Here is a 26,385-nt window from a genome sequence, read left to right on the forward strand (position 1 = left end):
GGATGAAAAAGCTGTTTATTACCTATAAAGCAGTTAGGTAAAAATCACTGTAATTTTTCAAAATTTTAAATTTTAAAATTGCGGACTTATAAGTAAGGATATTAAGTAAAGGTGCACTAATAAAAAGTGTCAATCTAAGGTGTACACAGATAAAGCTATAACTGTTGTTTTGGGTAATTAATTATTTTTATAAATATTGCATGCCATTTGTTTCACTATTCAAAGACAACAGAAATTATAAATAATTTAGGAAAAGAGGCATAAAAATTATTAATAAATATTTTGTTACAGACAATCAAATATAACATAACCACGCCCAACACTGACGATGTCAGTGAAAACCCCAGCAAAATTAATTAAACAAGGAATAGGTTATTCTCCCACTGTTTTTGACAAGTTTAACTCGAAGGACTTGTACAACATGCACAAGTGTCTCTATCAAAGAAGCAGGTGTCTTTTTCCATGGTTACCAGTCGACATTTCTCAGACTCAAAATACTCTGGACACGCTTACGATGAAAACATGTAAGACTGAAATTTTTTGACACCGGCTAGTTGCCATAAAGGCAATATTTTCTTGTATAAAAAATATGTAACTTTTGACTGTACCAAAATATTTTTTGCATATGTTTGTATTGCACGGTATAAAAAATAACCACTGTATTTCTCTGGTTTTCTGTTTGTTACCAAATAAATGTAAAAGAGCATTCCAATCAATTTGTTTTTAACGGGCAAAATTTATTTGTCTATTTCATATTGTGTGGAAAAGCCATGTGTAGCATTCGGCACCGAATTATTACTTTTACTTTAGAATTCTACAAAAAATAATTACAATGTAAATTTTATATTCTCTATTAATTATAGTCTAGTATTTGGTTTCTCTTCTCTTCCTTCGGGTGCACGATCGAGTAAAAGCTAAAACTATTAGGTGACAACCAAGTTTCATCAGCCTTCTTCCTGAATGCGAAGCTATGTCAGGACTGACCATGTGTTTCTTAGCTTTGAGTAGGACAAGAATGGACTACGAACAAACCAATACAGAAACCTTAGTCTTCTGTAAAATATGGAACGAACTGGATCTTATAACAAGCTATTATGATGAAGTTCAACAATTACTGAAGTAGGTTCACTGAGCGCGCATGTTGGTGTAACGAGGAAAAAATTAAGTACATTCTGAGGCAAGCAGCCATTCGAATGCCATGAACATAGTTATAGAGAAATCAAAAAAGATCTTGCAGGAGCAATGAATTAAGAAAAATAACCCATTTCCTACAATGTGCAATCAAAAATAGACTTCCATGTTCTTGTCAGCACTGTATTCGGGGCAAAAGTTTCTCTCTAACTAACTACCATTTGAGTTCCGTATTACTAATAATAAGTAATCGTTTTTAAATAATTATATAAACATCGTGTAGATATACTTAATTAATTCATTACTGATAATATCTACCGAATGAGGAACAGAAGTTGGCTCGTATTTGTTCGCTCTAATTTTAAGAACCATTGTTCCATAAATAGTTCACACAAAAAAATGGTCCCACCCATTGAAATATCTGTTTAAGGTTGTAAACACAATGTAAATATTCTTGTATTCCATAAATAAAAGCCCGAAACATACCAGAGCGGAGTTCTGTCCTTCATACAGGCACACCTATTGTCATAAATTTGTTGTAAAGATTTTAATTCAATGGATAGTAAGAGATTTATATAAATGAAAATTATATTGCGTTTATCTTTTGAATATTGTTAACAGTACAATGGTTATACAATATTCAACAGTAATTACATGTAGTAAAACAACTAAAAATGGAAATTAATGAAAAAACTATACACAATCCGTCAAGTATTACTTAATAATGAAATAAACTAAAGAAATTAATTAGATTAAGAAAAAAAAATTGTAAAGCAATATTAATAATAATACTAATACTAATAAATTCAAAGGTAATATTGAAATGGATTAACAACGCAAAGCAGACCCAACAAAAGAAATATTGAACAAACAAAAACAGTGATAATAGAAATACAGTCAATACGTATAGGTATACGAATAAATTGGATTATACATATATTTATTTTTAACAGAATATTATAAACTTAATAAAATCAGCAATTTATCTGATAAACAGTTAGATTTTCCAGATATGATATAAAATGTTTTGTCCATTGTTTACCGAATTAAAATGGTTTTATTTAAAAACAATTTAATTACCAAATTAAACCAAATAATAGTGTAAATCTGAAAAAATTTACTTCTTTACTAATCCTGCAGTACTCGCGTGGAATACCAGCGTATCCCACTTGCCGGAAAACCGCGCTTCTAGGCGGTTTCCGGTAACAAAACAACACAACCGGCTTCTAGAAAAAACTTTTCGGACTATTCAACACTTTGGTGACAGAACACTTTTTAAGACTTTTATTCCTTATTTTATGGAACTAATCAAATTAAACAAAATAAATCAAAAGATGGACTACTCCTTCTCACTACCGGTCTTACTAATATAGAGTAGAGACGTGGTCAGCAGCGGGGCAGCCAAAGTAATGTTTGCTAAGAACATGTACCAGGCGCCTGGAAATGATGGGGTTTTAGTGGGTAGGCAGTTGCGTTCTCATGATTAATTCGCTTGGCTTCACCGGTGTCTGGATCGGGCGAGCGGACACATAGTTATGTATACCACGCGACCTCCGAATTTCATTGTGAACTTAATATTTGTTGGTGAGTTATTTGTATATTTTAATTATATTCTGTTTTTTGATGTGAATTATTACTTATAGCTTTCAAAAATGAGCAAGGTACATGGTACATATGGCATGGCATGGTACACAGAGCTAGAATAGGAAAAAAATACCAGGAGTAGCAGATCCAGATGAAGATATTACAGATTTCTGTTCGAAAAATGTTCACGACACTGATTCAGAAAAAGATGCACTGAAGGAGGATGTTGCTGAAAAAGTTGTAGGATGTTACGGCGATGATGAAGTTCCCTGTTATGCTGGGAAAATGTTGTTCACCGCAAACAAGAACTAGAGAATATAATATATTCGAAAAAAAAAAAAATACCTGGGCCCATGGACGATGCAGCAAGTGCCAAAACTATAACAGAATGTGTTGAAATTTTTGTTAGCAACAACATGGTAACTAATTCTACAAATATATATATATATATATATATATATATATATATATTATATATATATATATATATTATATATATATATATATTATATATATATATATATATATATATATATATAATATATATATAATATATATATATATATATATATATATATATATATATATATATATATATACATATATTGAAAATGTCAAGCCCAAGTACAATAGTGAACGAGATGTTAAACAAACTGATCAGTATGAAATGAGAGCTTTATTTGAAATGTTATACCTTCTAGGAGTTAGTAAATCAGGCAGTCAGGACGTTTTAGAATCGGTTCCAATTTCTTCTACGTTGCCTACGCTTTGATGATGTCAATAGTGGTCAGCAGCGTAGGGAAACTGATAAGTTGGCAGCAATACGAGATATTTTTGAGAGATTTAAAGGAAACTGTAAGAAGTCAGTAATACTTGGACCTGATCTCACAATGACTGAGAACTGAGGTCGATGCCCTTTTAGGTCGTACATACCTTTAAAGACTACTAAATACGGCATCAAGGTCTTCGCATTAGTTGACTTAGCTAACATGTTTACTGTAAACCTGAAAATATATGCAGGAACTCAACTAGAAGGCCCCTTTTGACTATCTAATAGCTCATCGAATGTTGTCAAGCGACTTGTAAGTTCTATAAGAGGAACATACCGTACTGTAACTATGGACAATTGGTTTTCTAGCTCCCACTAGCAATACAACTAAAAAATGAATTCGAGCTAGACATGCTCGGAACAGTAAAGAAAAACAAGCGGGAGATACCTACAGAAAAAAATGTCCTAATTCTATCCACAAGCCGTACATACATATCATTTGAAGTTCTGGGTCGATGTTGTGGAACAAATGCGTGGAAATCTTATAATGTTGCTAGAAACAGTATGAGGTAGCTTTGAACTCTTTTCTTTGGTATTATGAATATAGCAGGAATAAATGCATTAGTAATATTCCAAATAAATAACTGGAACCTGGGTGTTTTACGGAGCGATCCCCAGCCTAGCTTTGGACCTGATAAAGCCGCACATTAGAAAGAGATTTTGCACTCCTAATGCTTCGAAGCAATTAAGGAAAAAATGCAGTTTTTTACTTGGAACTGAACACTGGGAAAAAGCTTCGACTTCTGCAGAAACAACTATATCTCAACCAAAGAGGGCCAAAAGGAAACGTTATGTTCTCGAAAAAAGGACAAAAGGACAGATTACTATTGCTTCCTTTGCAATAATTGGAGCTGCAAAGAACATCAGAGAGAATCACCAGCCGCCTGCTTAAAATGCGCAACAGGGGAAGACGAATGATCTGAGTACCATTTTGAAAACGTCAATTGAATATATTTTAGTCCTGGAATAACATTACAATTTTCGTTGGGAATAAACCACAAAATAAGTTTAAAATAAGTTTATTATCGACGTTTTAATTTCCACTTCTGAAATCGTTCTCATAATACAACTTATTTTGAGAACTGTATCTCGGATAATTGTAAATTTCAAAAAAAAATATATATAACTATTTCGTTTTATTGTGAAATTTTCTATGCACTTTCGCTAAAAAAATATTTTTTACAGCGTTTCATACTACGGTTTTCAAACAAGAATGGCAAGGCGACTTACCTGCTGAAATTCCAAGAGTGGCACAAGTATTATCCACATCTTTTCTCATTTGTTCAATAGCCATATTTAAGACAGGTTCTATATTTCCATTAACCATTTCCTCGTTGCATGTTCTCATTAGATCGTCTTGTTCGGGCTCCTCCATCTTAATATCCGTTTCCAAAAAACCAAAATCGATAGGTCTTATATTAAACTTTTTCTGAAAGCTTGTATCCCTTAAAGCCTCTCTTAGCAGGAGATGGTCCTTAGGTTTTTCCGGTACAGTTTGTGATTCTGAACTTTTAGAATCTTTTTCCAATAATTGTCTGAGAGTTTGATTCCGTTGAAAACTACTAAAAGTGTCGGCGGCTTCTTTTTTAATTTCTTTTTGAATTCCTACTGCATTTAGAAGATCGAGGACATTCGAATCATCGAGTTGTATGCAAAGGTTATCAGAAGAATTAGAATTGTATGAGGCAGGACTTGTGGGCAAGAGAAAAGATTCTTCTTTTACAGTAAATTGGGCAAAGTTGGGCACAGGTGAGGTTTCTTTTTTTATGTAGTGTTTTTGTAAATATTCTTCACTGCAAGGTGATGTAGAATAAACAGAACTAGGAGAAGGCGTATATACAGATTGTTCCGGGGAACTTGGGTAATAATTGGTTTCTCTGTAGCTCGAAAACTGGTCGTTTGGGGATAAAAGTCCTTGTGAAATCGGTGAGTATGGACTTGGAACCTCCAAGTAAATATTTCCAGAGTATTTCTTCGTCTCAGTCGGTACCAATAAAGTCGAAAAATCTGGAGCTAACTGTTCCAAATCTGATTCCGGATCTGATGGCGGCGATGGATAAAAACTTGTTAATATTTTTGGTTGAAGTAGCTTTTCTGTTTCGTAACTTTGAGGGTAGAATTGAGTAGACGGCGAGACTGGCTGATCACCTCCAGGCAAAAGCGATAAGTCAAAGTTATCGGCAAAGTTACTGTAATCGCACGGGGGAGTAAACCCTGCTGATGGTACCGTTTGTGGCATCTGGAACAAGCAAAAAACAATAAATAAATTAGCCTGAACCAATAGTACAATTTTAAAAATTAAAAACGTGGTAAAAAAAAAGAAATATATTATAAATATATATATATATATATATATATATACAGGGTGGTCCTTAAGTAATTGTACAAAAAGAAACCGTAGATTCTACACTTTAAAATATTACGATTTAAGCCAAATTGCTTTAATAAAATGTTAATATTAAAAAAGATACAGGGTGTTAAAGTGCAAAATTAAAATTTTATTTTTCGCTATAACTTTTATGTTTGTAAACATTTATGTATAAAAATTTACAACTGAGTACTTTTAAATATGAGAAATTATAATTTGATGCACAGTTTGATTTAACTGATAGAGGGCGCCACTAATGCCACATATGTGGTATAAATTTGCACTTAACTTTTTTGCTCTTTAAGTTACCTGTATTTGGGATAAAAAATATTAAAGATGCATTATTTTAACAAAAAAAAGATATACTTGTTAATAACTTAAAAACTCAACAGTTTTTGAGATAATCGCATTTTAAAAATCAGCTGCATAATTCTGATCTAAGGCAATTACTCCAGGCAACGAAGAAAAAATAGACAAAAACATTAATACTTCTGAATTTTGATATGAAATACCTTTAACTAAAGTTAATAGTTAACGAAATATTAAATAAAATAAATATATCAGCACCATAATTAATAATAGGATTTGACAAAATAACAAAATAATAGGATTTTTCATCAAACATTTTACGTTTTACGTTAAATTAAAGTCATAATCAAAACATTTTGTTTACAAACCAAATTAAGAAAAAGTTAAATTAAATAACATACCTTTTTGTCAAAGTAAGTGTTCGATATGTCCACCATTTTCTTTAATTAATTTGTCAATATATTCCGTAAAAGAATATCGTCGTCTCATATTAAATAGCATCATTGGTTCTAAAGAAACTGCTGCAGTATTTATTTTTTCTCATAGTTGGTTGCGAATGTTTATGGGATTCTTATAGATAAGTAGTTTTAATGCGTCCCATACACCAAAATCAAGCTAATTAAATTCGGGGTTACGTGGTGGCTATAATGTATAATGGATGAATATATCGATGACATTACTTATTTATATAATTACGTTACAGCTTACGAGTAACTATAATTACATCTCGAACAAATGCACTATTATGATTTACTAACGAACTAATATGCTGAACTAAATTTACCTGTGGGTTTACTATATTTATAACAATATCGGTTATTAGGACAACAATGATGTTTTTGTAAAAATGCTGAGTCTTTCAGGTTAGATTTGTAGCAAAAGTATTATGAAACAGGACACATATGTGTTTTTCAATACCTGTGCTCTAGTTTCTATTTGTCCTAATAAAAATGGGTAAACAATTTGCGTAATGAACAATAAGTATTCTTTTCGAATTTTTATGAATTAAATAATTATATCAACATCTCACCACATTGCCAAGGAATATGACTACCACGACCAATCCAACGTTGTTGTATTTAGAAAAGTTGTATTTAAGTATGTTCTAACTGCTTTCTCTCTAGAATGTGGTTGTGTACCATCTTGCATTAACCATATATTTTGGGTTTTAGCATTTTACAATAGAGAAAAAGTAATACAACGCCATTATAGAAACTTAAGAAGCGATAGCAAAGGGAAATTGTAAACATGATGACGGCCAACGTCTGAATACGGACACGGCACCTAAAGAAGAAGATGAAATATCTTTTCTCCAATAAGACATTTGGCACATACAACAAAGCATTTTGTGATGTTACATTATCATCTTTAAGTTGTTTTAATAAGAATAAACTATGAATTATGCTTATCTACAGGTATTCAGTGCTTTACCGCACAAATATCAAACTACGAATTATTGTGCAGCTGACTTATAAAATGCATTTATCTCGAAAACGGTTGAATTTTTAGGTTACTAGCAAGTATACCTTTTCTTTGTAAAAATAATGTATCTTTAATATTTTTTAACACAAATAGAGCTAACTTAAAGAGCAAAAAAGTTAAGCGCAAATTTATGCCACATATGTGGCATATGTGGCGCCCTCTATTAGTTATATTAAAGTAAGTACAAAATTATAATTTATTCTACTCAAAAGCATCCAACTGTAAATTTTTGTCCAAAAATATTCACAATCGTAAAAGTTATAGCGAAAAATAAAATTTTAAATTTCCACTTTAACACCCTGTATCTTCCTTAATATCAACATTTTATTAAAGCAAGTTGACTTAAATCGTAATATTTTAAGGTGCAGAATCTACGGTTTCTGTTTGTACAATTACTTAAGGACCACCCTGTATATATATAAGAAAAAAGAAGTACTTGTGACTCGTTTGGAACAAATATATAACTGTTTTGGATGGGTTGGAGTCAATAAAAGCCCTTTTATTGACTCCAACCCATCAAAAACAGTTATATATATATATATATATATATATATATATATATATATATGTACCTAACGAAGTAGTGGTCTTAAGGTATACAAAATATTAAAACAGCCCATAATTTGCTATATTTAAAAAAGATACATCAACAAAAACTATTGCTAAATAGAAATTTGATTAAAAATATTATGAAATTTTAAAGAGAATAGTAAAAACAGCAATTTTGTTGATTCATATAAAGCTTTGCGCTAGTCTACAGTACCGCCTACTGAACCCTTTTTTTTAATGTTTATTTATACTTAACCATATTTATTAAACGTCAATTCCTTACGTCCACTGCTAAACATCTACTATTTTTTAAGGCTCTTTTATTTTCTCTATTGTGACGCAGCGTTTTACCATCACCAGGAGAAGTGCCATCTCCTGCTCATGTCAGCTGGTTTTTATTTTTTGTGTTTATTCCCTTTACTAAAAGCTGCGAAATGAATAGAAAAGAGAATGAATAAAAAATCGCGGTTAATTTTACAAGAAACAAGATCAGGACTTGAAAAAAAAAACAGGGAATACGTATTTACTCAATATTACAATACGAATAAGAAAATCATAAATTAGAAAAAAAGGAAACATGAATAAGTAGAGAGAATAATTTAACAAAACAGTGTTTGCAACTAAAACACATGAAGGGAAAACTAGAAACACATGACATTAAAAATAATTACGTAATAAACAAAACTAATAGTAGAGACACAAGAATATTACTTAAACATGTATCAAGAAAAAAACAGCCAATACAAAAAGCTTAAAAAAACAAAAAAAACTCTTCTTAAAAAAAAATGAGTCACCAGGAGCAAATGATATTACTTTGCAATAATAATTAAAATTAATGTGAAAATTCCTAAGGAAGTCTTCCAGAGAATATGAAGAAAACAAGAGGAGACTTATGTCAATTATTGGATCTATAAAGGTTAATACAAGTATATATATATATATATATATATATATATATATATATATATATATATATATGTTTGCTTTTTATTCAATAGCTAGTCAAAAACTTTATTATGAGTCAAATCCTTTAACTTTTTTATTCACTTTTATTCAACAAGTTTTTGGTACTAAGCTAGTAAATATATTTCCACCATACAGTTCCACCTAGCAAAGGCAAATTATTAGAATCTATTCCTATCTATTTTATAACCATCTAATTTGATAATTGCATTGTCTAACTCGACTTCTTTAAATTTTTGGCGCCTCTGGCAATATTGTGTGTACAAGTGTGTACAAGTTCTTCATTGCTGGTATTTTTTTCAGAGTAAAGTTTGTAAATAAATCCCAATTGTAATCAAGTGTTTACTCCTTTATCACTTCAAAGATCTTATCAGATTTCATTTTATTAAAATACATTCTTCTTCTGGTGGTGATTTACCCAATTTGGTAGTAAGGTATTTCTTTAAAACGTTAAAAAGCACAGGACATAAGTTTAAGTGTAAACATCATTGCAAGTCCATTATACTATCCAAAAATGTTCTTGCCCCTTTAATTATTTAATTCATTTAATTAAGAAACTTCTTTTTTCAGATATTAACATTAAAAATACCCGAAATAACTCAAAGTACGTAATATCCATGTCACAAAAAGTTTAATACGTCACAGTAAAAAAGAAAACAATTATTATTTGTAAAAATCTAAAATATAAACAAATCTGAAACGTCAACTGACGCTTTTCAAAGCCACATGTTGAAGTTTCCATTATATTTGTGTTAAATTCCATCTCGCACAGATGCTTTAAAAATAACTTTTTGAAAATATTAATAAAGAACGATATAAGCCAATTCGCGAATACTAATTTGCGAGGAATCCGCTAAGAAAATAAATACTATGATGTTATGATAATTTTGTTTTATTTCATGAAACTTGATTTAACGTCGAGTCAGTTAAACGCGAGTATGACGTGATAAATAGTAATGTATGTATTTTATCTTATTACTATTCTAGAAAAGATAATACGTCAAGAGTTTTATAGAATTTGGTTATTCAATATTAGATAACTCCATAATATGCCATTTATTCAAAATTATTATTTTTTGCTGAAATCGGCCAGTTGCAAACCTTGTGCTTAATTTTTTATTTCACAAAATATGAAAAAATCGAAAATTGTTGCTTTTGCGTCCATATTTTTGCCTATAACTCCAGAAATATTGCTCGTACAAAAAAAGACTGTTTTCTTTTTAATTTTACATAATATTTGACTAGCCACAATTTGAAAATTTAATGTTTAGTGTTTAAAATATAGCAATAATTAGGTAAAAAGTGCAAAGAATAGAGTTTTTCCCATAAATGTTTTCAACCCCTTAGACACAACATACAGCCTTTATATTCCGCCTAGAAGAATTTTATATTACGACTTAAACGTGTGCTAAATTTAGTTACCATCAAATTTTCAAAATTACGCTGGGCCTAAAATAAGCATTTTAAATACTCTAAATATTTTTCATATATAAAGAAAGGCTCAAGCTTTCAAACGCATTTTAAAAAATTGAATTTTTTTGAGTTATAGGTAAAAATATGGACGCAAAGAGCAAACATTTTCAATTTTTTTTTTATTTTATTAAATAAAAAATTAATCATAAGATTTGCAACTGGTGAATATTGTCATTAATAATATAAGGTATATCTTGAAACGATTTCAGCGAAAAAATAGACTTCTATGGAAAATTTCCATTATGATCTGCTTTTCTACAGATCTCGCCTGGACTATTAATGCACAATAACCAATAAAATAAAACGTGGGATAAGGCAACGGTGACATTGTCACCGAAATTATTTATAACGGCATGAGAGTATGCCTATAAGATGGTCAATTGGAACCACAGAGGAGTAACAATAGACGGAGAAAAGCTTAGCATCTCCGTTTCGCAGATGACATTTTCCTTATCACAGATAATTTAGATTATCTGTGATTATCCATTTATTAAAGATTTATGTTAAATGTTTTGGACTTAGCATGTTCGAAGGTGGGCCTCAGAATAAACTTGACCAAAACTAAATTTATGGCAAATATGGTCCCAAATAACCAATTAACTATTCAAGACAAAGTGGTAGAACTGGTGGAGAAATAGACGTATTTGGGTCATGAAATAAGAATCAGCAGGAACAACCAAACATGCGAAATCCAAAGACAAATTACTTTAGCGTGGGCAGCGTTTGGAAAACTGCGAGACAAACTTGAGAGTGGCACAGAGACGAATGGTCTATGCTGGAAGTGACGTTGCGGGACCGAATAAAAACGAAGATCTGCGAAGAAGGACGAGTATTGCCGATGTTGTGGAAGGCATAGCGGAACTGAAATGGAACTGGGTAGGCCATGTAGCGAGAATGAGTGCAAAGTGTCTCACAAAAGTCTCGCAAAGCGACTCACGAAGGACGAGCAAAATTACTATTTGGAAGCCAAGAGCAGACAAACGTAGTAGAGGAAGACCACCATCATCAAAAATTGGCAACAAAGAGCACAAAATAGTAAAGAATGGAGGAGTTTAAGGGAGGCCTATGTCTAATAATGAGTGTGATAAATATAGGCTAGATGATGATGATGATGATGATGATGATGACCAGAAAGATATCACAAAAAAACCAAAATAACAACAGAAGGGTTTTTATCCTAGGTATTTGAAAAAGTTTAAGCCCCGAATAGAATTTATTGTTATTCATTTATTTCTGGAATAACATACAATATAGTGTATGTAAACACCGAACACTGAATACAAAGCTGCTGTGAATGAGAAGATATTAAAACTGAATTGCCCCATTTAACAGCTTCTAGTCACTGCACTACACTACAGTACAGAAATATTTTTAAAAAAATCTTTATAAAGTAAAATAAAATGATCAGTATACAGTAAAGTTAAAATTACATGAAAGAGTAATTTTTAGAAACAATACAAGTATGATCAATAACGCGAATCGATAATGCAGAAATATTGGGGTGACACAAAACTAAGATACACAACGTACTCTTAAGTTAAAATTCTAACGATTCGAAAAGAAGGCATTGGGAAATGACCTGAAAATAAAACTAGTCTTTATTCAACAAGAACAGTCTCTTAGATTCGTCAATGAAAAATACCACACTTTGACCATGATGGTCCTAATTGGCAATAAAATACGCATTGGCAATAATAAAAAACGTTGCGAAGAAAAGAAGAACAAGTTTGTTTAATAAAATTATGGACATGTGACAAATGCCAGATGAATGGAGAATCAGCATAGATAAATGCGATATACAACAATACACAAAATACAGACACATAAAACTACTTAGTCACACCACGAAAATATGGAACAGAGTAATTGATGGACGGATACGTGAAGAAACCTAAATATCCGAAAATCAGTTTGATTTTATGCAAATAAACGCTCATATTATGACACTTTTTTATTGATATTGATGAAAGCATATAGCATACGATAGAGTTCCTCGAGAGATTATGTCTTGTGTTGAGTGCTCATTAAAAAAGGAGTTCATGTTAAATATGTAAACATTGTGAGAAACATGTATAAGGAAGTAAAAATAAGTGAAGAAGAGGGGGGAATGATATATTTTGGTGCAAGTAGAATTGTATTAGGATTCAGTGCTTCCTCCTTATTTATTCTCATCAATGTTAAATCAGATAATTGGGAAACTACAGGGAAATATTCCCTGGTGCCTAACATACGCTGATGATGTAGTGTTAGTAGGAAACACTGAAAGGGATTTATAACAAAACTGGACCAGTTTTAAGTACCTAACATTGGTATTGCAGAGTAACGGGAAAATAGATAGAGATATATGTAGCAGAATTAGGGTGAGATGGATGAAGACGATTAACAGTTGTTGTGTAACAGAAAGAATCCAATAAAACTGAATGGAAAATTCTCTAAAACTGCAATACGACAAGATATGCTGTATGAAACTAAATGTTGGATCGTTAAAAATAAAAAGGAACAACGAATGCATGTGGAGGAAATGAGAATGCTTCGGTAGATGAGTGATAAAAAAGGATATGAAAGGAAGATTGATCCAAGAAAGAAACTTATGGAAAAATATAATATAATATATATATATATATATATATATATATATATATATATATATATATATATATATATATATGTATATATATATAAGGAAGAAATATAACGACTGTAAAGATAGAGAACAGTTTTTTTTTTGAACTTATTCTCTATCCTTCCATTGTTGGATGTAGGTCTCCCCCAGTTTTCTCCATCTTTCCCTATGCTCTTGAGCTGTTCTCTGCCATGTGGGACCTCCTTGTTTCCTGATGTCATCTTTCCACCTCATTTGTGGTCTGCCTCTTGATCTCTTTGCATTGTATGGACGCCACTTTCCGATGGCATTGTTCCATCGTCCGTCTTGGAGACGTTCATTGTGTCCAGCCCATTTCCATTTCAGTTTTGCTGCTTGTTATATCGCGTCTACTGTGTTTGTTCTGATTCTGATCCACTGGTTACGTTTTCTATCTTTAAGTGATATACCCAACATTTGTCTCTCCATCGCTCTTTGTGCCTTCCTTATCCTATCCAAATTGGCCTGTGTAAATTTCCATGTCGGTGCTCCGTAGGTGAGCACCGGTATTATACAGGAGTTATATACCTTGCTTCGTAAGTATAGAGGGATTGTTTGATTTTTTAGAACGTAAAAAAGTTTGCCGAACGCTGCCCATCCCATTCTTACTCGTCTCGATATTTCGGCTGTTTGATTTTCTCTGTTAGCTCTGATTGCTTGTCCTAGATAGATATACTCATTTACCTGTTCTGTTTTTTCTGTTTGTATTTTTATTGCCTCTTGGTCTTCCGTGTTTGTCATTACTTTTGTTTTGTTGAAGTTAATTTTTAGGCCTTTTTGCAGTGATTTTTCATGAAGTTCATTCAGCATTAATTCTAGTTCTTGTCGTTCCAAGGAGATCAGGAGTATATCATCCGCATATCTAAGATGATTTAGGTACTTTCCGTTAATACATATTCCTCTGCTTTCCCAATCTGTTGATTTTATTATATCTTCGAGGGTCAAGGTAAAGCCTATCGCCTTGTCGGACTCCTCGTTTAACTTTTATATTATCCGTTATTAATTTGTCGTCCAGAATTACGGTCATGGTTGCGTTTTGGTAAATATCATGTATCAATTGTTGGTATCTTGAATCTATGCTACTATTGACCAAAGCTTCTTCCACCGCCCAGTGTCCAATGCTGTCGAAAGCCTTTTCATAACCTACGAATGCTAAGTACAGCGGAAGGTTGTAAGAGAACAGTACTACAAAAAATATACAGTTAATATTTCAAGAGACTATATCAGATGGATACTGAAGGTGGACCATCCATATAAATAAACTGTAAGCATTTGAAATGTGTTACAAAAAATATTTTTTAAATTCAATACACTAGAAAAACACGAATTCCTAAGAGCGAAAGGGGAGATATAAGCAGAAAAAATTATGAGTTAAATAAATGTATAAAAAAAGAAGCATTTCATGGCTATGAAATCTTAGAGGATTAATATTTCTTTCTATTAAATGCTTCAAAATTTTAGATATTGCAAAAGTTATATTAAAAAAGAGCGATACAATGTAGTAATATAATTTCCTGGTTCTAAGTACAAAAGTTATTTAACTAAGCTGTTAAATTATTTATTTAGATATTGAAGCTGATATTGAATTAGGCACTATTGATAGACTTCGTTAGCTTGGAGCTTTCCTTGAAGCTATCATATCCACATTTTATATTTATATTAGATATTTGAAATTATGACACTTAACCCTTAATCGGCAACGTGCAGTTTTTGAGAATGACTCAATTTAAAATTTCTTGGTAGATTCGTCTTATAAATACCCCTTTATTCATAGAATTTTAATAAATTCTACGAATAGGCACCAACTTTTAAATTAAGTTCAGAATAGTTATTTTATCCAATTTTGATCCTTCTAAATCCGTGTGATTTTGGTGTAGTGGAGAGGAAATTCATGCTCGGACATGGTCACCACTTGTAAGAGATTTCTTCCGATATGCAATGTTTTTTTTAGTAATGACCATCCTCACTTTAACCTCCCGTGAGACAAAATGAATACAATGAGACATAAAAAGCGACGAAGCTCATTAAGAACCGAAAAAAGGTCCAGAAAGTGGGGTTAAGCAGCACAACGAGAAAAGTTTTACTACAAACATAGATTTAGAGTGCAACGATGACCCCGGTAAATTTGTTCCATATTAGATGTGGAAATGGTAACGTTTGATGGGGGGGGGGGGGATTTTTTAAGTTATTTCATGGATTGAGATTTTCAATTGGATTGGCTTGGGAGAAATGATTTGCAAGAACTTAGATAGCAAAAAAAAATATTCAAATACACTTGTTAAATCTGATTTTTCATGGATTATGTAAGTGATTATATCCTCACTATACGATTATTATAAGATGTGGATTTTTAATAGTAGACCAATTCTTTTAACACTGGTAACTGTAATTACCATCAATATTGTATTACTGCTAATGTTAATAATATTTTCAATATTATTCTCCTTTCTTTTTGTTATTATAAAACGAAACATTTTTGCTAATATATGGAGTAGTAACATCTAGTTTTGTTTCCTTTGTTCTCTTATCTGACTGACACCTTCAAGAGTTACATTGAAAAAGTTTTCCAACCCTTACCATTGTTTTATTACTGACTATTGAGTTTGACGGTGATTGCTCCTTTTATCCAAGTCGACGAGTTTCAACATTTATAATTTATAATTTTTGAAAATAAGGACAGAAATAGTTTTATTCCATAAGTGACTTCCACCCTAAACTTATATAGAAATGGAACATTTCATTATCTTTGAATTTGTTTCATAATATATACTATCCAAATACGTGATAACACAACAAAGTCTGCCAAATTTTCAGGCTATTGTTTAATCTTCTGAGCATTTTTACGCATTTTTTAGCGTTTTCGCTCCACTGTGCGACTGGAGGGTAGATATCTTCCAGGGTAGCAAAGCTTTTGAGAATGTTGTAAATTTCTGAGTGGGTTTATAATCTTTTCCTAAACGTATTTCTTGTTAAAGGATTGGATGTGAATGGGATGAATGTCAGGGAAGCTGTATATGACGGCTAATGAATAGAAGTTCACGTCCCTGCATAGTCTACAGAGAATTTTATTCTTCGTGGCAAAGGCTATATTCCTCTGTCTTTGCTTAATTAGGGAGTACAAAAGAGCATGACAATAAATAATAGCTCTTATAAAGGTCTTGTAGGTATAAAGGAGAGTTTGTTATTTTTGGCTCTAAATGGCTGTCTTAACACTACCACGAGCCTTGCTCGTATGCTAATCCTATCTAGGTTATAAATAAAAAACCTTTCTCACAAAGTTTCAATTATGGACCGACTTGCCGTAATATTGAGAATGTTGTCTTTATAGTTTACATATGATAATTAATAAAACAAACTTTAAAAACTGTTTATACCTATTCTTCTTCTTAAGGTGCCTTCTCCATTACTGAAGGTTGGATATAACTACAGCAAATTGCTTTCTATCTTGAGCTGTTCTTAGTATCGAATGTGTGTCCATGCCTGTCCAGTCTCTTACATTCTTCAATCAGGAGCATTTTCTTCTTCCTGGACCTCTTCTTCCTTCCACTTTCCCTTCCATTATAAGTCGTAGGAAGTTGTATTTTTCTCCTCTGTAAAGTTGTCCTAGATAACTCATTTTTCTGTTTTTTACAATATTTAGGAGTTCTCTCTCAGTACCCATTCTTCTTAGCACCTCGTTGTTGGTCACGTCATCTGTCCAAGAGATCTTCAGCATCCTTCGAAAAACCCACATCTCAAAGGCTTCTATACGCCTCATACTTATAATTCCGAGAGTCCATGTTTCCACTCCGTATAGCAATATGGAATAAATAAACGTTTTTACAAATTGGTATCGGATATATAGCTATTCAGTGGCAAATATTACAAATCATACAAGACTTAACCTGAAAATACCTATTTTAGTAGATAGTGGCAATCAGCAATGGCATTTTCAATTAATAAAAAAGTGAAATAAACTTGAACTATAATCTGTATTTAAAATTAAAAGATATCTTAAAAATATTAACTTCAGGTATTATTATCTACAATATCTGTCAACGTTTGTTAATTCTTCTGTTTTTAGAGGTGTATTTATTTTCGATCTAAGAAAATTGGAATATAAGACCCAAACATATTTAATGATATTTTCAGATTAATAGAAAATAGTTGTAGTTAGTTTAATATTTTATTAAAATATATTAAAAATACAATAAATTGTAATATTTCAGAGGAATACAGATTTTGAAATCACATCACTGAAAAATCAATCTGTTAATATTTTATATTATAAAAACACTAGAAAACTAAATTTTTATTGCAATGTATTTAGTTCTATTTATAAACATAAATCGGGATACGAGTCTGAGTAAAATCGATTTTACTCAGACAAAATTTAGTATTATACAAGAAAATAAACTTTTCAACAAACATAACCTCTAAGAAGCTGTTAACAAATTCTGACAAAATTTTAAAATCAACGGTAGTTGCCTTTATAGTACACACACTTACAAACGCGAAGGGAGATCGCACCTGATATTTATTTTTAAAACATAGGTAGATCTTTTTCTCCGGCAACAGAATATTTTCTTTGAGTAGCTACACTAATAATTAAAAATAATTAAATTTAGAAGACAAATTTATTGGCTTTTTGAGACATCATTGACTCTTGATGTCAGAAAATTAACGAGGTGCGTTAAAATATGTTTTGATTTATGTTTATGTTTCATATACCATATTCAATATGAATACCATATTAAATTCTTCTGAAAAATATTCTTCAACATTATTGATTTGGTCAGAACCTTGTACCTGAAGATATAATCATGGCTTATGGTCTTAAAAAAACATTGATATTTTTTAATGAAATCAATCATATTAGAATAAAAAAAGAAAAACGATAAAGATATATGGAGCGAAAACTATAACTGAAAATATCACATTGGGTATCAATAATGAGAGTCAGTGTTACATACATTTTATTTATTTAAATTTAAAAACCAAAAATACTCTGTATGACCACTTTACTATACTTACTATACCTACCTATAATTTGATATTAGTGTATAAATATCATACAACAACAAAGCTAATAAATAGAAACTTATTCAAAAGATTACCATACTATTTTTACCTTGATAAAGTGTAGTCATGTTCCAATAATTTTTAACAGATCTTAAAAATGTAACACCACTTCACCAACAAGCAATTACTTCCTTACAAACCGATCTAAATTAAGAACTGAAACCATCTTTTTTAATCTTACACAATAGTCATTGCTTCCCTTTCTCTTGAATTTAATGTTTACCTTGATATTGTCTCCATTCTCAAGGAATACCCAGCGCACTTGTCTTTCTTTATCGTTCGACGAATCGCAGTCTGTCCTTGTTACTCGGAAATTTTGTTTATAAAACGCTTACGTCACCTATTGTATGCGTAAAAAGTAATTGGATGCTAAACTATAGATGGTGAATGAGAGTGACTGTGAGATTAAATGTTGCGATAGTGTGGATCCTGGGAAGACAATTTTCCGGTAGTGGAGACAATTTTTTATTTGAAATTAATAAGTCTGGCGTATCCAGGATATTCATATAATTACAAAGGGAACTACGAAATCTAGCAGCTATTTTGTATCGGTTTAACTTTAAATCTGTCTCAAAAGATACATACTTTGTTTTTCCCACTTTAGACAATTAATTTTCCAATCACTATTGTCAATAAATTAATACGTGTTAAAATTCTTCCAGACTTTATTAAAATACCAAATTTTGCATATATAGCATTTTAAAATATGTGGTATATTAAGTACAAACGTAACAAAAACCCTTTTGTACAATTTTTTTAATATTCATTAAAAACAGCACACCCGAGACAAACACAAAACATATTTTTTTTTTTACTACCTTTAAAAAAATTTTTAATACAATATTGGGAATATTTGTTAAACTATGTAGTTAGATTTGTTTACTACTTTGTTCAATAATATATTTTTAAATTTTAGTCCTAGATATCACAATTTTTTATCATTGCTTGTTCAATATTTTTAAACCCCCTTTTAAGGATGTTATTTATCTTATAAACCGACAGATAGTGGATGAGATGAGCGTGATTTGTACTGAGTACGAATTCTAGGATAATAGGAGTTTTGTAGTTAAGAAAATGAATTTTTAAATCACTTAAAGGCAATGTATAAACTAGTTTATACATTCTCTTTAGCCAATGAAGAGACACTGTCATATTTGTAGGACAACAACATTTCAGGTCTATACATGGATTTTTAGATTTCCCCCTGCTTTTTATTTGCATAAGACATCTCATGACGTGTCTATCTTTGTATTGAATTGCGATCACTTTGATCAAACAAGCAATTGTGTTCGGGCACTTAATTATTTAATACATTTTTCGATATCCATGACCACAATACTTTTTACGAGTAAATCCCAACACAATCTGATCCTTGTCGCAAGTCGCAACTATATTTTTGTATCCAGCCTAAGCTATTAGTTAGAGTGCAGATCAGCAAAAAAGTTTATGATAGATAGGTAATCTCTCCAAACTTTGGGTATCGTTTCATTAGGTCGAGGAGCTATTTTGAGTATTCAGCTATTTTGTATCGGTTTAACTTTAAATCTGTCTCAAAAGATACATACTTTGTTTTTCCCACTTTAGACAATTAATTTTCCAATCACTATTGTCAATAAATTAATACGTGTTAAAATTCTTCCAGACTTTATTAAAATACCAAATTTTGCATATATAGCATTTTAAAATATGTGGTATATTAAGTACAAACGTAACAAAAACCCTTTTGTACAATTTTTTTAATATTCATTAAAAACAGCACACCCGAGACAAACACAAAACATAGTAGTTTTTGGACTACCTTTAAAAAAATTTTTAATACAATATTGGGAATATTTGTTAAACTATGTAGTTAGATTTGTTTACTACTTTGTTCAATAATATATTTTTAAATTTTAGTCCTAGATATCACAATTTTTTATCATTGCTTGTTCAATATTTTTAAACCCCCTTTTAAGGATGTTATTTATCTTATAAACCGACAGATAGTGGATGAGATGAGCGTGATTTGTACTGAGTACGAATTCTAGGATAATAGGAGTTTTGTAGTTAAGAAGATGAATTTTTAAATCACTTAAAGGCAATGTATAAACTAGTTTATACATTCTCTTTAGCCAATGAAGAGACACTGTCATATTTGTAGGACAACAACATTTCAGGTCTATACATGGATTTTTAGATTTCCCCCTGCTTTTATTTGCATAAGACATCTCATGACGTGTCTATCTTTGTATTGAATTGCGATCACTTTGATCAAACAAGCAATTGTGTTCGGGCACTTAATTATTTAATACATTTTTCGATATCCATGACCACAATACTTTTTACGAGTAAATCCCAACACAATCTGATCCTTGTCGCAAGTCGCAACTATATTTTTGTATCCAGCCTAAGCTATTAGTTAGAGTGCAGATCAGCAAAAAAGTTTATGATAGATAGGTAATCTCTCCAAACTTTGGGTATCGTTTCATTAGGTCGAGGAGTCTGACACGGTTTCATTATGACACGGCTTAATTATCACTTATCTGTCTTATTACTGTCTGTAAACCTCATATTACTTTACCTTCAACGGTTCAAAGACAACCTTTCTTCTACCGATGCTGCCAATCAGATTGGAAGGTTCAATCTAAAGAATTACTTTTCACTTGTCTTCCAAGGATGAAAAAGCAGATAGTGGGCATCGAAAAGTTCTACTGATCCTGTACTATGATCTGTCTTAAATTAACACTAGTTAATCAATTACTGGCAATCTTGATCACGTAAACTTACATTAATTAGTATAAAAGACTCGTCAGGCCTCCTATATAAGCCACTTAGACTTAGGCCCTCTAGGCAAGTCGAATAGAGACTGCGTTCGCGAAGTCTGAGCATCGAGGTCATTTTCAGCAAACACTGGCTCGGTGTCAAGAACTCTCGGTTGCCCAGCTGGTGAGGAGAACAAAATTTATTTTGCCAAATCGGCGGCTAAGTGACCGAGAACACACATATTTCGGACAAAGAGTCATCAACTTAGGTTGGTGGCTCTCTGTTCGAAACACACACCTTTTTAAGGGACTCCACTCCCGTAATCATGAAGAGTATTTTGAGTAGTCAGCAATGTAAATAAGGAGAAAAGCCGATATGAGTGCTACTCCTACAGTTAGATGGCCTAACCATAGTCAAGAAAAACAAAGGGTGTTCTATTACCCAGGATACCCAAAGTAATGTAAGAGGAAAAGCCTGAAGCTCAGATAGGTATCACTTCTGGAGGGAACACTTCCAAAGAAGTAAGACCAGTTTGATCTTCGGACATGTGGATCCCACTGTACAATGGTATACACATATTTTTATGGCCATTGTTGATTACGTGTATGTGTTTGTGTATGTGTAAAATGTGTATATATATAAATAATGCGCATGGGACGATATATTCTTTTAGTGCCTTATTTATAATATCTGCAGGCAGTGATATTGTACAATTCTGTATGCACCTTGGAATACATTCTAGTACACAAAATAACTCGAAAATTTACTCTAGAGCTAAAAGTGTACTCTAAATATCATTTACTACAACTCGTGAGAATAAAAGGGACATGGATACAACAAGATGTAGCCCAAATGAGGACTCAGAAATAAACGACTTTCGTTGGTCTATTAATAAAAATATAAAGGAGACGAGTAAAGGGGCAACTCCGATGCGAACTCACAAATCTTCCTACAGGCTAACCTTTAGTTCAACTTTCTTTTACTATGAGAAAATTCGATTTCTCATTGATACAAAACCAGTATTTTAGGTATACCAACGCCAAATAAAAATTATATCTATTATTAGCGAAAAGCTTATATATCCGACGAGAACTTGTATTTTAATAAACGATGTACAATAAACCAATTGCCTGCAATATGGCTGGTGTATGATATACACCAGCCATATGTATATCATACTATTGCCGGAGAAGAAAAAAACTCTTTTTCAGACATTTCCTGGACCATCCTGGGATAATAAACAAAATCTGAATTTATCGGTATACATACATTTAGTCCATAATTAATTTTAAATATTTGTAATAAAAAGTTATAAACAAGTGCCCGAATATAAAATAAATATTTTTTTCTTAGAATTATCGCAATAGCTCTTAAAAAAATTAAAAGAGAACTCCATAAGTCAAAAAATGGTAACAAAAAAAAGTAAAAAACTAATTTATTGCCCCTCAACTCCCAACAAACTAGTCTTTAAGTTAAGCTAGTACAGTGTATGATCTCAACGATTGTTGATTACTGTCCTACATCTGTAAGGCAAACTCATGATCAGATGGTCAATGTCTTGCTACGGTATTCTCTTCCAATCCATTGAAAGACCCTCAAACAGTTAATGTCTTGTATTGAACGCAATATTTTGTTGTAACATGCGTCTGCCTAATATGTCCCATACATACTTAATTGGGTTTAAATCTGGCGATTATGCAGGCGATGGTAAAACCTCAATTTCATTATCTTCGAGAAATGTTCGCACGACACTGGCAGTATGCGGACGCTCATTGTCGCTCATTAACTGAAATTGGGGACCAGCTTGTTGTGCAAAGGGTACAAAAATAAGTTCGAAAATAATATCTCGGTAGTCTGTTCTATTTAAAAACCGTTTAAGGCAAACGAGATTGGTTCTTTCACCAAGAGTAATGCCACTCCATTCCACTATACCATCGCCTTGCTGTCTGTGTACCTCCTGTACGGTGGCCAATTGTTCAGCATTGCCAGATCGTCTCCAAATTCTTGTCTGTCTTGTATCTGGTAAAAATTCAAATTTGGATTTATCTTAGGGTGTTCTTTTGCCCACTGAAGTCGATGGACGCGATTTCCTCTGGATAAGACACTCACAGGTCTCCACTATTTTTAGTGGTTTGGCCACTTACAAACACTTGATGGGTCTCGTGCAGCCTCATTTATAATTGTTATGCAGTTGCAGTGTAATCTCGCAAAGCCTGCAACCTAATAAAATGGTCTTCAATCTATTTGGTTCCTTGTACGGCATTCAGCAATATCACCAGTGTCTTGACAACTTAACTAGAAACGAATAATGATACTTCTGTTCGTGTGAAGGACCTCAGCAACTAGTCTCTTTGACTTCTACCAATAAAGAAATATTAATTTTATCTTATAGACAAAAACGCATATTGCAGTTTTGTTAAATTTTTTATAGCCATTCTTATCCGCATTACCGTCCAAGTTGGTACAATAATCGACAAAACAACAAAAAAGATAAAAACATAAATTTAGATTTGTATTTGCAGCTAACATTGATTGGAAGCTATTCATATACGTGTTCTGATGTGTGTATTTACATTCCCGATATTCTCATACATTTTTTAGTGCTTAAGACACTATAAGATGGGCATCTCGATTAATAGTTTCTTTTTCTGGCGACCTTTTTCAACATGTCAAGTGTACACTCACGTCTCTATAAAACAAGTCAATACAATTGTGCACAATATTGCGTGAAACATCATGAAATTAGCAATAATTGAAACAAGAAATATAATAATAAAAAATTTGACAAGTTAGAAACAGACGTATTTAGGTGAGTGCTTAAAATATAAGACACAACCTTTTGAACCTACACTATCTGAGATCTACATTATGTTGTTAATTAAAATACCCTGATCGATCTCTTGGCAAGAAAAGTGTAATTTCTGTTTGTGAATCTGTGAATTCTTTTGCTAAAAAATAATATAATTAATGATTCTAGATGTGTGGCAATCGTCTCTAATGCCAAAAAAAGTATTTAAATGAACACACTTAAAAGGTTGAAGTAAGAACAAAATAATAACTTGAATATCTGGAATCATCTGGAACAATAATACCTGAAGCATGTTTAATTTTTTAAACATATCTTGATTAGAACTACCTTCATGATTTTCTAATAAACCATGTTGTTGATTGTTGATTGACAACAAAATTTGAAAAAAGAAATGAAAAACATATTTCATAAAAACATATGTTTTTATTATAAACTGAAAACAAATTTCAAATCCTACAGCAGATCCTAAGTGGGCTTTACATAAAAAAATATTGTATTCAAACATAGTAGCCAGAAAAACTTAAGCAAAGACTAAATATACAACAGGATTGGATATTTGGATAACGAACTAGAATCCATAATTCAAAATATATTTTGATCAGATTCCTTAGCAAATAAAGAAGCACATATATAAAAACTGTAATCATTTAAAGGCAAAAATAAAAAAGCACGAAAAACAAGTTTAGAACGCCAATTTACGTACCGATTAAATATCAATTTTTACAGTGTATAGTTTAAGATTACTGTGTGGTTGAATTTTGCTGGTTTTCTTTACATTGTTGCTAATGTCTCGTTTTTACATATCTTTTTACAAAAAAATACAAATACAGTCGAAGCTGTAGCTGTAACATAAAAAATGTTAATGATAATAAACACGACAAAACAAAACCATTTAAAACTATGTAAGTAAGAGCAGATCGTTCGGCAAAAGACAATATCGCATGTGTTTAAATATCGTCTTTCATTTAAAGAACTAGAGCGTGAATCGAAAAATAAGTTACGTGGATGAATTTTCATAATTATTAGCTATCATGATTAATTTTGTTAGTAAAAATAATATTATCTTGCACCTTAAGTTATAGAGAAAATTATTTTTTTGAGTAAAGATTTTTATCATTTTGGTATTGTTACGTAAAAACTAATTATTATACATTATTTTCATGTTCCTCGCTTGTATTGCCAATTTGTATATACTACAAGTATACACATTTTAAGATGGTATTTTCAATATTTTTGGGGTGGAACGACTTTATTGGAGAATAATAATTGATTACATTCAATCAACTGTAATTTACAGAACGTCTGATTTCAATAGAATCAACCACGATTTTATCCAGTATGCCTTTAAGAGTACTGAGTGATGAAATCAAGGAGAGTAAAATATTTCAAAACTTTGGATTTCCTATTGAAATCTATATGAAAATTGAATTTTCTTTTATAAAGAAAATCGCATGTGGAGCAACGATTTTTTCCCTTATGCCATTTTACGAATCGATAGAGGAGTATTGATTCTATTTTTGAAAATTTTTACATAAGAGTTACTGGTACCATAAGGGTGTCAATCCTTATGTTATCAATCAAATAAATTACACTATTGGCCTATCGGGGTACACCGGTACCCAAATACAATTTTTTATGTAAAATTCGGCTGTACCTTAAAATTATGTTATATGTTAGATGTATTCTGATTTAGTTAGGGTTACTGAACATATTCTGAGAGGATTACAATTATAGTATTATGTAGAATGGCTTTTATAACCTCAAGTCTGTTATGAAATGCCGACATCATATTCCCTTTTCGGTAATTCTTTTCCTTCAAAATTAGATACACTACAAAGAAGCTCTTTTCTTTATAAGGAAGACAGCAATTCGCTCAGTATATGCCTTTGAGGCCTGCTAAATTTGGTATAAAAGTATAGTGGAGTTTCCGCTCCAAGAAATTATTTATGCAGGCAAGATAGCTAATAGTCGAAACGTCAATCAAAGAGAAAGAGTTGTAAGTGGTTTTAAAGGATCTGATCGACACATAAGTATGGATAGATTTTTCACGACTTTGCCTTTAGCTAAAGCTTTTCTTTCATGGAATTTAACAACTGTTGGTAGTTTAAACAAAAAACCAAGCCATAAATACATTCCTTACGAAATGAAAGCTTTGAAAACAAGAGAACCTTTGCCAACTGTTTTTTATTTTTATGAAAATGTTATGATAATATATTCGTATGTGCCAAAGAAAAACAAAGCCGTAATTTTGCTCAGCACGCTGTACTATGATGATAAGATATCTTATGTAGTACATAAGGAACCAGAAATGATTTTGTTTTATAATAAAAAGGTGCAGGTGGCCGCTTGTTTATTTCTACGTTTCTACAATGTCACCGATATCTCTTCACTTGCCACTTATATTGTTTACTAGGAAAATATCAAAATGATATCAAATAGAATCA

General features: G+C 31.6%; 1 protein-coding gene across 2 annotated transcripts in view; it reads right to left on the minus strand.

The window, feature by feature from the left end:
- Ets98B (DNA-binding protein Ets98B) overlaps nucleotides 1-26,385 on the minus strand; it is a 144,089-nt gene that overhangs the window by 51,636 nt on the left and 66,068 nt on the right. The window contains exons 1-2 of one of the 2 annotated variants that reach the window (XM_072525929.1): nucleotides 18,440-18,571; nucleotides 4,775-5,783 (exon numbers count right to left, since the gene is read on the minus strand). In XM_072525929.1, the coding sequence (XP_072382030.1) occupies nucleotides 4,775-5,783 (1,009 nt within the window). In that variant the 5' untranslated portion in view covers nucleotides 18,440-18,571. Of the gene's footprint in view, nucleotides 1-4,774; nucleotides 5,784-18,439; nucleotides 18,572-26,385 lie in introns of those variants that run through there. The other variant, XM_072525928.1, reaches the window with a different exon arrangement.

This window comes from Diabrotica undecimpunctata, chromosome 3 (assembly GCF_040954645.1).
Source record: "Diabrotica undecimpunctata isolate CICGRU chromosome 3, icDiaUnde3, whole genome shotgun sequence".
NCBI classification, from domain to species: Eukaryota; Metazoa; Arthropoda; class Insecta; order Coleoptera; family Chrysomelidae; genus Diabrotica; species Diabrotica undecimpunctata.